Genomic DNA, 10,987 nt, shown 5'->3' with positions numbered 1-10,987 from the left:
GACCACACGTTTTCTGAATAGTTTTTATCCCAGACCTATAATTGCACTCAACAATGAACTCAAGGACCACCATCAGTGAGCTGTTGGACAGCATTACTTGGTCTGTTGTGTGGATGTTTGGCTGCTTTAGAGACTCTCAAGTTCTGGTGTCACTCTTCAATTGTGGATTTTTAACTAAGCACAATTACATATCTTTTAGGACATCAAACACAATTCTAAATAGTAGAAAGAACCTGCAATTATGTAAGGCAAGATAATCTTGTTTTGTGTATCACAATTACTGGTACCTGTTTTGTGTCCAGATTAAAGTCTATTGTCTACAAATTTAGCGATGAATGCAAGTTTGATGGCATGTTTCATAACACTCAGTTCCTTGCCAGTTTCCCTCTCCTCCATATGTCTAATTGTCTCTCTGATCTAGCGTTTAATTTCTTTCAGCTTTAGGCCAAAGAAAGATTGGTTGGTCACACCCTGAGTGCCATCTACAGGACACACATTATGAATACTTAACGTCGGACTATAACACTGGTCTGCAACCTGCGGCTCTGGGGCTGCATGTGGCTCTTTCATCCCTCTGCTGCGGCTCCCTGTCGCTCAAAACACGCATCACAACCGCCAATGTGCGACACCCGCCAGCACGCGATTTATTGAGCTTTTCGAGCCATTTTTTTTCCAGAGTTCAAAATGTTTTTGTTGCAGGCAGAAATAAAAATGTGTTTCCTCTGTAGCAGTTCATTGATTACATAAATGCAACACACTATAGTTTTTTTTTTATACATAGCATAAAGGTAAAAAAACGATATATGTAGCATTATCTTCCTTTTAGATGTCAAAAGGTTTTTGTGGCTCCCGGTGTTTTCTTTTCTGTGGGAAACGGGTCCAAACAGCTCTTTGACTGTTTAAGGTTGCAGACCCCTGGACTATAAGATCTGATGTCTCCTTTCTTCCAGTGTTTTTTCAGTACTCTATCAGGTTCTTAGCTAGTAACCAAAATAACACATTCCACTTTTGATGAGAAAAAAAACACCTTCATATCATCTTCTCCCACAGAAAACAAAACCCCGGGAGCCACAAAAACCTTTTTTGACATCTAAAAGGAAGATAATGTTGCATATATCATTTTTTACCTGTATGCTATGTATAAAAAAAACTATAGCGTGTTGCATTTATGTAATCAATGAACTGCTACAGAGGAAACACATTTTTATTTCTGCCTGCAACAAAAACATTTTGAACTCTGGAAAAAAAATGGCTCGAAAAGCTCAATAAATCGCGTGCTGGCGGGTGTCGCACATTGGCAGTTGCGATGCGTGTTTTGAGCGACGGAGCCGCAGCAGAGGGATGAAAGAGCCACATGCAGCTCCAGAGCCGCAGGTTGCAGACCCGTGTTATAGTAATCCCTTTTTTTATATTTGCAAATTTTACCCGACTGTTCTTCAAACACAGGAAGCTGACATCCAGCCTCCTTCAAAGCATACCATGAGGGGTTTTTTTGGGCTCCTGGGGAGTTACATGGAAAGGGCCATGGAGTTATTTACAATACCATCGTATTTATTTACTTAAATACTTAAAATTCAATACGGTGCTATACTATCAAATAGGGTTTTCCTTATCTTTCATGCTCTGGACTGGAAAAAAAACAAGACATCTATGATCCGGATGACTGAGAATCTGAACAGACATTATCTTTCAATTTTTTTTTTCTTTAAAAAAAAATTATAAATTACCCTAAAAAACGCAGCAAAGCGATCCCGTCAATTCCACCTGAAATCCCTCTTTTTATTTTATTTATATACTAAATAAAGTATATACTAAGTATATTAAATATATACTAAATAGCATACTGCCCCCAACAATCTGGATCCTCATTTTACCCGCCTCGGAAGGATGACTCAACCTTGAGCCGCTGAGATTTGAACTGTTGATCTGCTGAACTAACACTCAGCTGTAGTAGCTGCAGTACTGCACTCTAACCACTGCGCCACCTTGGCTCACAATTCCATCCGTGACCGGCGGTCCCTTTCCTTTTCGCCAACCAATCCGCGGATTTGGGGGCGCGGCCTCCATTCCCTTCCCCCTTGTCCAATCAAAAGCCGACCTCCCTTCTTCTCCGTGTTACGGTGCCTCTTCTTTTTTTTTTTTTTTTTTCTCCCCGCCCCTCTCGCACGCGCTTGCTCCGCTGATTGGCGGAGGCGGTTGTCCCACCCAGCGGGTGAGGCGGCGGCGGCGGCGACAACCGCGAGAGTCAAAAAGGCACGCGCGGCGGTTGGCCAATCGGGAGGCGCGAGATCCCGCGGTGGGCGGGGCCGCCTAGTCGAGAGGCGTGGCCGTCGAGAGAATCCCGTTCTGGGGACGGCCGGGGAGAAAGAGGCGGGGCGAAGGAGCGGCGTCCAATGGCAGCTGGCGAGGGGCGGGGCGCTGTTGTGGGGGGCGGAGGGGGAGAGAGAGAGAGAGAGAAGAGCCGAGCCGAGCTGAGGCGAACGAGAGAGAGGCGGTTGGAGCGCCCGCGCGGGGCAGGCTGTGTGGGTGCGCACACGCGCTACGGCCGCTGCCCAAAAATGCACTCGGATGCCGCGGCTGTCAGTAAGTGGGTCGCCGAGCGGGCGCGGCCTGGCAAGCGGCGGAACGAAGGGAGAAAGCGCCCGGTGCCGGCGGAGAGAGAGAGAGAGAGAGAGAGTTCGGAGGGGATGCATTGAACCGGGGGTCGTGTATGTGTGTGTGTGTGAGGGGGGGGGGCTCCCTTGTGACGCAGTTCGACCGAAGGAGGCTCCGGGCTCCGTTCCCCTTCCCTGCCCTTCTCAACGGCGAGCCTGAGGCGGCGGCGGCGGCGGGGTTGGTGGTGGTGGGTGAGGGAGGAATCCAGGGCCGCCGGTGAGGGGGGGGGAAAGAAAGAAACACCCCCCCTCCTCTCCGCTCTTCTTCTCTCCCTCCCGTTGCATGGTGGGAGTTGGAGTTCTCGCGCTCCGTGGCTGCGAGGCCCGGCCTGGCCCCGCGGACTACAATCCCCAGAATGCATCCCGCGGACAGCTGTCTGCCTTTCTCTCTCTCCCCCCCCCACCACACACACAACCCCTCCCCCCCCACTCCCTCCTTTCTCCACCATTCGCCCCTCTTTTGGGTCAGGTTGGGTCAACAACCCGGGGACGCCCTGCCCCTCTGCAGGTAGGAGATGGGTGTGTGTGTGTGTGTTTGTGTCTGCATTGACTCCCCTTTTTTTATTAATTTTTAAAAAATATTTTTTAATCAATATTATGCATTGACTCCCCTTTTTTAAATTTATTTATTTATTTTTTAAAGACAGACAAACATTTAATACATCAATCCTCCTTTCCCTGGGATGTGATGCCTCGGTGTTTATCTTCTAGTCTTCTTTTCCATCTTCCCACAAGTTTCTTCTATCTTCACATTCATCCAAACTATTCTAACGTTTCATTTCTAAATCGATATTATGCATTGACTCCCCTTTTTATTTTATTTATTTATTTTTTTTAAGACAGACAAACGTTTAATACATCAATCCTCCCTTCCAGTTCTCCCGAAGTGGTGCGAACCGGCTGAATCCCATCACTGCTCCCTTCCCTGTGACACCTGGGTGTTATCTTCTAGTCTTCTTTTCCATCTTCCACAAGTTTCTTCTATCTTCATATTCATCCAAACTATTCTAACGTTTCATTTCTAAATCGATATTATGCATTGACTCCCCTTTTTATTTTATTAGTTTTTATTTTATTTTTTAAGACAGACAAACATTTAATACATCAATCCTCCCTTCCAGTGGTGAGATTCAAGTACTTGAACAACCGGTTCTCTGCCCTAATGATTTCTTCCAACAATCAGTTTGCCAAACTGCTCAGAAAGTTAACAACCGGTTCTCCCGAAGTGGTGCAAACTGGCTGAATCCCATCACTGCTCCCTTCCCTGTGACACCTGGGTGTTATATTCTAGTCTTCTTTTCCATCTTCCATAAATTTCTTCTATCTTCATATTCATCCAAACTATTCTAACATTTCATTTCTAAATCAATATTATGCATTGACTCCCCTTTTTATTATTATTTTTTTTATTTTTTAAGACAGACAAACATTTAATACATCAATCCTCCCTTCCCTGTGATGTGACGCCTTGGTGTTATCTTCTAGTGTTCTTTTCCATCTTCCATAAGTTTCTTCTATCTTCATATTCATCCAAACTATTCTAACATTTCATTTCTAAATCAATATTATGCATTGACTGCCCTTGAAGGCATGTGGGGTAGTTGCATGGGGTTGGGGGGGGTGTCCCCCTTTTTTTTGAGAGGGGAAGGAAGCTGGGGAGGAAATCCCTTAAAACATGTTTTTCCCTCTGTTCTTTGCCTCTTCGTCTGGTTTTAAGCCTGGACGTTTCCTACTAGGGGATGTGGTTTGCCCTGAATAAACTTCCCCATGGTTTTCCGTATTTAACATTTTTTTTTAAAAAAAATTGAGTTGCCATAAGATAAAATAAGGTACAAAATACAAAAATAAATAGGAAAGCCGGGGGGGGGAAGAGACGTGAGGAAGGGTTAGGAAAAAGAAAAAGAAGTGTTCGACTTGCGATGCTCTCTGTTGCAGTAAAATAAGGCATTAACAATCAAACCACAACTTTTGGGTTTTTTTGTTTTGTTTTGTTTTTTTCATAATGATATAAACTAGCCTTTTCTATGAGGGATCTGTCAATCTAATTGATAAAACCCAAAATCAAAGTGTCATTCTTTTCCCACATCAAGCACAAAGGTCAGAAGCGGTCTCCATGTGGAAACAAAAGTACTTATATTCTTTTCTTTAATCAAAATAGTCAGTTTTGCCATTTCAGCCAACTCCATCAGTTTCTGCAGCCATTTGCCCATGGTCCTTCCATTTTTTTTTTTGTGTTTATAATAATCTTGCTGCTGTCAACATATATACTGTCCAAACTTCCCCATAGTTTGATTGACATTGATTAAAGAAAAAAAAGGGGGATGGTGGAAACTGGAGGACGCATTCTTTCTTTCCCCTGTCCCTTAATAACTTTCTTTGAGGTCAACAGAAGCCAGTGGTTTATTTCAGGATAAAACTTACTTGAAAGTTGCTGTTGAAATTTAACAGCCCTTCCAAAAGAGAAATCCTATTGGATTGTTCATTGATCAGGGCCGTTCTAATAGTTGGATAGATTTTTCTAGGTCAGTGGAGGGTTTAAAAAAAAAAATTCCTGATTTTGCTAGGCTTTGTAAATGGAGAACTTACATTCTTGATTTTATAAAGAGGCTTATCTGAATATGCATGGTAGCCATAGAGCAAAGGGGTTTCTCTATAGCTGGAACAGAATAACAAGCTGGTTGTTGAAAGTTAGTAAAAATTTAACAGTGATGGAGAAGAGACTAGAGTGGCAGAGAAGATCCAAATCAGTCTATTCCTCTCTGGCCTCTTGTCACCTGCATTTATTTCTTGTCTATGGTGACCAGTGAGTTTTTAAACACAAGGCTATTACTTGCATCAAACTTGTCCATGCACAGTACAGGACATAAATATTCTTCTTTAGCATTATGGCAAGTAAAGGATAGTCCACGCTGTAGCCCATAATGTATTTTTCATTGTATGTGAACTTAACAATTCTCTTTCGTTTGTTCTGGGCTGAAAACACTGTATTTATCTTACTTTAAAGGTAAGAATATAATTAATTTGGTGTTGATAAAAATAGGATCTCCAACATGATCGCCAACATCCGATGACTGATATGGCTCAAGACGAAGAAGAAGTCAATTGGTGGCTCCTATAGATAAAGGTTAAGTTCTGCAAAATCTCCCTAATGCTTATTCAGAAATAATATTATTTCTTCATGATATTGGTCAGTTTATTTTTATGAATATTCTGTATTCATTAAAAAAAAAAGTATGGAAGGATTTCCTGTAAGAACTAGTTGCTTCTGAAATATGTGTGATTTAGTTACACTTTAGTAAATAGAAACCTACTCAAAAAGTAACTTCTTAAATTTTGTCTGTGTAATGTAATCATGTACTACTAGTAAGCATAATTATCCACCCCCTATACCTTGTTATTAATACATTGTAGATTTATATCAAGTTTCTTTAGTTTTTTAAACTAGGCCCCATACTTTCAACAATAAGTAGCAGTAAACTAATTTAGCTGACATCCATTGAACGGTTGAAGAATAAACATTAAGTGCAGAAGGGACATTGGAGGTTCTTCTGATCTGGACTCTTGAGCAGATTATTGCGGAATGCCTTGAATGCTTGGAAATTGAGAGGAAAGTGGCTATGTTGTAAGATTAGAATGAAGAATGCTTATCTGGAATTAAGGCTCACTAAAAAAAACCAGATTACTTCCAAATAAATTCTCTTTAAGAATTCAAGCTGCAGCCTTACAGTTTTTATGAAGGGATAACCCCTACTGAACTTCAAGGACAGACTGGAAGTAATTCTGTTGCTCGATGGTGTTTTCTTTGAGTAGGCATGTGCTGTATAGAAATGCATTCTCATAGTAACGTGTAAAATCACACTACAGCATGCTTATTAAGCATGACTAGAAATAAAGTACTCTGTTTAGCCTTCCTGATCTTTAATTTGAGGTGCCATTTTAACACATCACATTTAAACATTTTAAGCTAATTTATTTATTTTGTTTTCTGTTAAAAGAAATAGGTTGAAAACCACTTCTGCAAAAGATCTCAAAGGGAAGCTTGTTTCAGAGGGCAGGCGCTGTTCTAGAGAAGGCTCACTTCCAGGGTCCCAACTGATGGCATTGCTTAATGAAAGGAAAACAATTGGTGGCTTAAACTTATTGTAGGCCTATACATAAGTGTGAAAACGTCCTGCAAAGAACCAGTTTTCCCCCAAAACGTTCCCTGGTTATCTGGAGACTTAGCATATATAGTACGTGAATAGTTCAGTTTCTATAACCAGCTTGTGTAAAATAACACAATGGCAACAACTTCATGATAATTTACATTAATCATTTTAGGCTCAAAGTTAACTCAGCCTTCCATCCTTCTGAGGTCGGTAAAATGAGGACCCAGATAGTTGGCAATATTGTATATTGATCTGATATGTGTGTGTGTGTGTGTGTGTATACATATGTAAATATAGTATATATATGAGTATGGATATATATTTTATTTTGAGAGGAAGCATCAGAATTTCATTTTTTAATGTGTGCCAGTATTCACAGTAAAAAATGATAATAAAGGTGATCTTATATGTGACCCGTAAAAGTTGGGAACTGGTTATTTTAAAGTCTACCCCCATAGTGGCTAGTCTCAGTTTCATTTCAAGAATTTTCAGAAGCCGCATTTCTTAAACATACAAGTTAAGTTTGGAGCTTGTGAAAACTTTGGTGGCTACTCCTAGGTTCTCAAATTGCTTGGCACAGGATGCCAGATTATCTCCTCATTTGGCATCTTTTAGCCTGTCAATTTTGCTGCAAATGGGTTTGAAATGAATACTTTTTAACATTGTCTTACTGGTACTTTTTGAGCCTATTTGCTATTTCATCATGTTCTTGTATTTTAATGTTATTTTACTGTAAAATAGTGTTTTAATGGTGACCTCTTGAGCACTGCTTGTACTGGAGCACCCGGCCATAAATATATTAAAAGTAAAATTAATAAGTGGAGATAAAGCTTTTTGAGCAGAGAGCAGGGGTAGGTTGCTCTTGTTGGCTCTGAAACTAATTATGGTTTAACCTTGTTGATATTTCGATAGGAGTCCTCCAGATAATACCAATGCTGAAGTTCGAAGTTGAGAAAAACACCCTAGAAGAAGGCAGAGGAACACTATTTTCATAATATCAGGAAATTACACTGATTTATCCAGATAGACACCAGCTCAACTGAAAGTTTTATTTTTGTGCCTTTCTGATGTATGGGCTTGACTTTGAGGTTGGAAACTAAGCGGCACCTTTTCTGATTCATATTTAGATTTCAGGGCTGTGAGGTGGAGGAATGCCAATAGCAAACCAATTTCTTTTTTTTTTTTAAACGGCTGACACAAAAATATCATGAACAAATCCGTGAATCATCAGGGCCACGCTCAGTTTGAAGGAGAGATATGGAAGGCTGATTGAAATAAAAAATATTCCAGGCAGACATGGTTAGGCAAGTAAAGATGGCTATAGACAGCAATTCAGAGCATATTTCAGAGCTCCGATGCAATCTTTTCAGGAACCTTTGTCGCATGTAAGCGAATGAAAGTAGCTCAATATAAGAAAGCACCCTTAAGCTTAAGTTAAGCAGGCTTGAACCAGATAGTAATTTCAAGCAATGGCCTTTGCAGAAACATCATCCCCACCCCCACCCTCAGATAGGCAATATTAGCTACCTTTTGGCATCTTTAGGGAACTCCCGAGTTACAAGAGGGGTGCTGGGAGGCCATGTCTTTCCTTGAACTGTATAATGCATCTGTTGCCTAAGGAAAACTAGGAGAATCTGAGTTAGGCTCCAACCCTCTGACCACAGAATGAGAGCAGAGAAAATAGCCCAGTTTTGGAGGGGCTAATGTAACATTGAATTATTTTTCCTATGCCCCTTGGAAATAACTGCAGCTCTCCCTCATTGTAAAGCTCTGGTTTTAGGAGACAGAGGAAGGGAAGAAGAAAAGGAAGTTATTGAATGTGAAGTATTCAAAGGCTTCTCTCATATGAGCCCATCCTTCCACAAAATGTAAATCCTGAGTTCCTGAGGTGCTGAAGTATTTCTCCCGTTGCTTGCAATTGTCTTTCCATCCTCATTTCTGCCCAGGTGGCCTATTGCTGATGAAATCTTTAAAATGTTGAAGCACTGTGATGGGATAGAATATAGAATATTCTTTATTGGCCTAGTGTGACTGGACATGCAAGGAATTTGTCTCAGTAGGACAAGGAATAAGCTCTCGGTATATATACAAGCAACAGAGTGACAAATCGTCAATCATAAGATTCGATCATAAATCATAAGATACAACCAACAGAGTGATAAGTCATAAAAGGCCAACAGAAGTAGGTGATAGGAAAGATAAAAAAAGATAATAGTAATGCAGTGCTACTACATGGTTAGATATCCTTTGGCATAAGGCAGTGCTGTGGAATGTGATCGAGAGTGATGGAATGGAGGAAAAAAGTCTCTAGTTGTTCCGGCATGCAATGCTCTATAGTGGCGTTCTGAAGGGAGAAGTTGAAATATATTATGTCCAGGATGTGAGGGGTCCATAGATATTTCCTCAGCCCCCTTTGTAGCTCTTACAGTATACAGACCCTCAACGGAAGGAAGGCTGGTTGCAATTGCTTCTTCTGCAGTCCTAACTATCTGTTGAAGTCTGTACCTGTCCTGTTTAGTGGCTGTACAGATACAAACCAGACAGTTTCAGTTACCCAATTCTAATTCTTGTTGACAAATTAACCGCACAAGGAATCCTGTGTATAAACATTGACATCTTCTGCTCCTGTTTTGTGAACGTGTTTGTGTTCAGATGCCCACAGAAACCATTTTAAAAAAATACAGCACATTCAGGATACTTCCGGTACCTAGAACAGTGGTGGGAAAAAATGTCCTTGGCTCTGGCACTACCTGCATTTAAAATGGAGCCCTGGGTTAATCTAATTGAAATAGATTGTGCTAAGCCAACACTTTGTTTGTGTGATTCACACATCTTGCTAATCAAAACAATCTGTTTCAAATTAGAATTTAGATGAACTAGGACATTTTGCTTTATTCAGTAAATTGTGGTAAAAATCCTGAATTAAACTGTATGAATATAGACGTGTAAAAGAAATGTTTAGCTGTGGCATCAAATCTGTAGTCTCTGTAGTATCCTTATAGTGTAATTTGTTTTGGCATGATCAAAATGTCCTTACTGCAGGGGTGGGTTCTAAATTTTTTTATTACCGGTTCTGTGGGCGTGGCTTATTTTATGGGCGTGGCTTGATGGTCATGTGACAATTCTTTAGGATTTAACAGAGGTACTGTTTTACCAGGCTTTTAACTCCTTGCAGAGCTGTACCGGTCTACTCATTTGTTTTTGGAGGCACTGGTCTACCCATTTATTTTTGCAGGCACCGGTCTACTCATTTGTTTTTGGAGGCACTGGTCTACTACCAAACTGCCTTTTACCACTGATCAGCTGTAGGGCGGTCCTTTGAAGCCCCAGGGCAAGAGTTTAAACAGTTTATTTTCCTTCTAGCCCATCAGCTGGGACTCAGGAGGCAGCAATAGATTGGGAGTGGGGCCAAATAAAAGGTAAGAATAACGCGGGGGGGGGGGGGGCAGAACCGGTTTGGTGACGTCATATCATCACCGCTACCGGCTCGGCGGAACCGGGAGGAACCCACCACTGCCTTACTGGCAGAATAAATTAATACAAGTCTTGTTTTGATTTAGTCTTTCATTATTGCATTGAACTTGATGAAAAGATCTGAAGTGCGAAGCCCTTGACGTATATGTATATACAGGTAGTCCTCAAGTTACAACCACCATTAAGCCCAACATTTATATTGCTAAGTGAAACATTTGATAAGTGAGTTTGTCCCATTTTACGACTTTTCCTGCCTTGTTTGTTAAGTGATTCACTGCAGTAGTTAAATTAGTAACACGGCTATTCAGTGAATCTGGCTTCCCCATTGACTTTGCTTGTCAGAAGGTCGCAAAAGGGGGATCACATGGCTCCAGGACACAGCAACCGTCGTAAATGGGAGTCAGTTGTCAAGCATCTGTATAACTTAGGTTGAATGATGAGCCCTTGGTCTCTGGCCCTGATTGTTTGCTTGCAGATGTTTCATTACTCAAATAGATACTAATAACATCAGTGCTAGTGAATGTAGGGTTTGTTTATATACAGTGATTTCACCTGCCAATGTTGGTGGGCTGATCTGAATACCCAGGAATATGAAAAATTGCACAATCACTCAAGAATTTCTTTAGATTTACTTTTTGAACACATTTTTTCTTATTTGGAGACAGGGTGGATTTGATTTAAATCGAGTTGATTTAAATCACAATTTAAATC

The 10,987-nt window shown here is 41.0% G+C and overlaps 1 protein-coding gene across 2 annotated transcripts in view; it reads left to right on the top strand.

The window, feature by feature from the left end:
• Positions 1-2,455: 2,455 nt before the first annotated feature.
• The window catches only part of DCUN1D4 (defective in cullin neddylation 1 domain containing 4), a 28,262-nt gene continuing 19,730 nt past the window's right edge, over positions 2,456-10,987 (top strand). Inside the window, exon 1 of one of the 2 annotated variants that reach the window (XM_070948659.1) lies at positions 2,456-2,583. In XM_070948659.1, coding sequence (XP_070804760.1) covers positions 2,559-2,583 — 25 coding nt within the window. In that variant the 5' untranslated portion in view covers positions 2,456-2,558. Of the gene's footprint in view, positions 2,584-6,826; positions 6,887-10,987 lie in introns of those variants that run through there. The other variant, XM_070948660.1, reaches the window with a different exon arrangement.

This window comes from Pituophis catenifer, unplaced genomic scaffold (genome assembly GCF_029215685.1).
Source record: "Pituophis catenifer annectens isolate HBS135680 unplaced genomic scaffold, rPitCat1.0.hap2 SCAF_8, whole genome shotgun sequence".
In the NCBI taxonomy this organism is placed as follows: domain Eukaryota; kingdom Metazoa; phylum Chordata; class Lepidosauria; order Squamata; family Colubridae; genus Pituophis; species Pituophis catenifer.
Note: the sequence above shows the minus strand (reverse complement) of the source record. Positions and strands in the feature narration are given on the sequence as shown.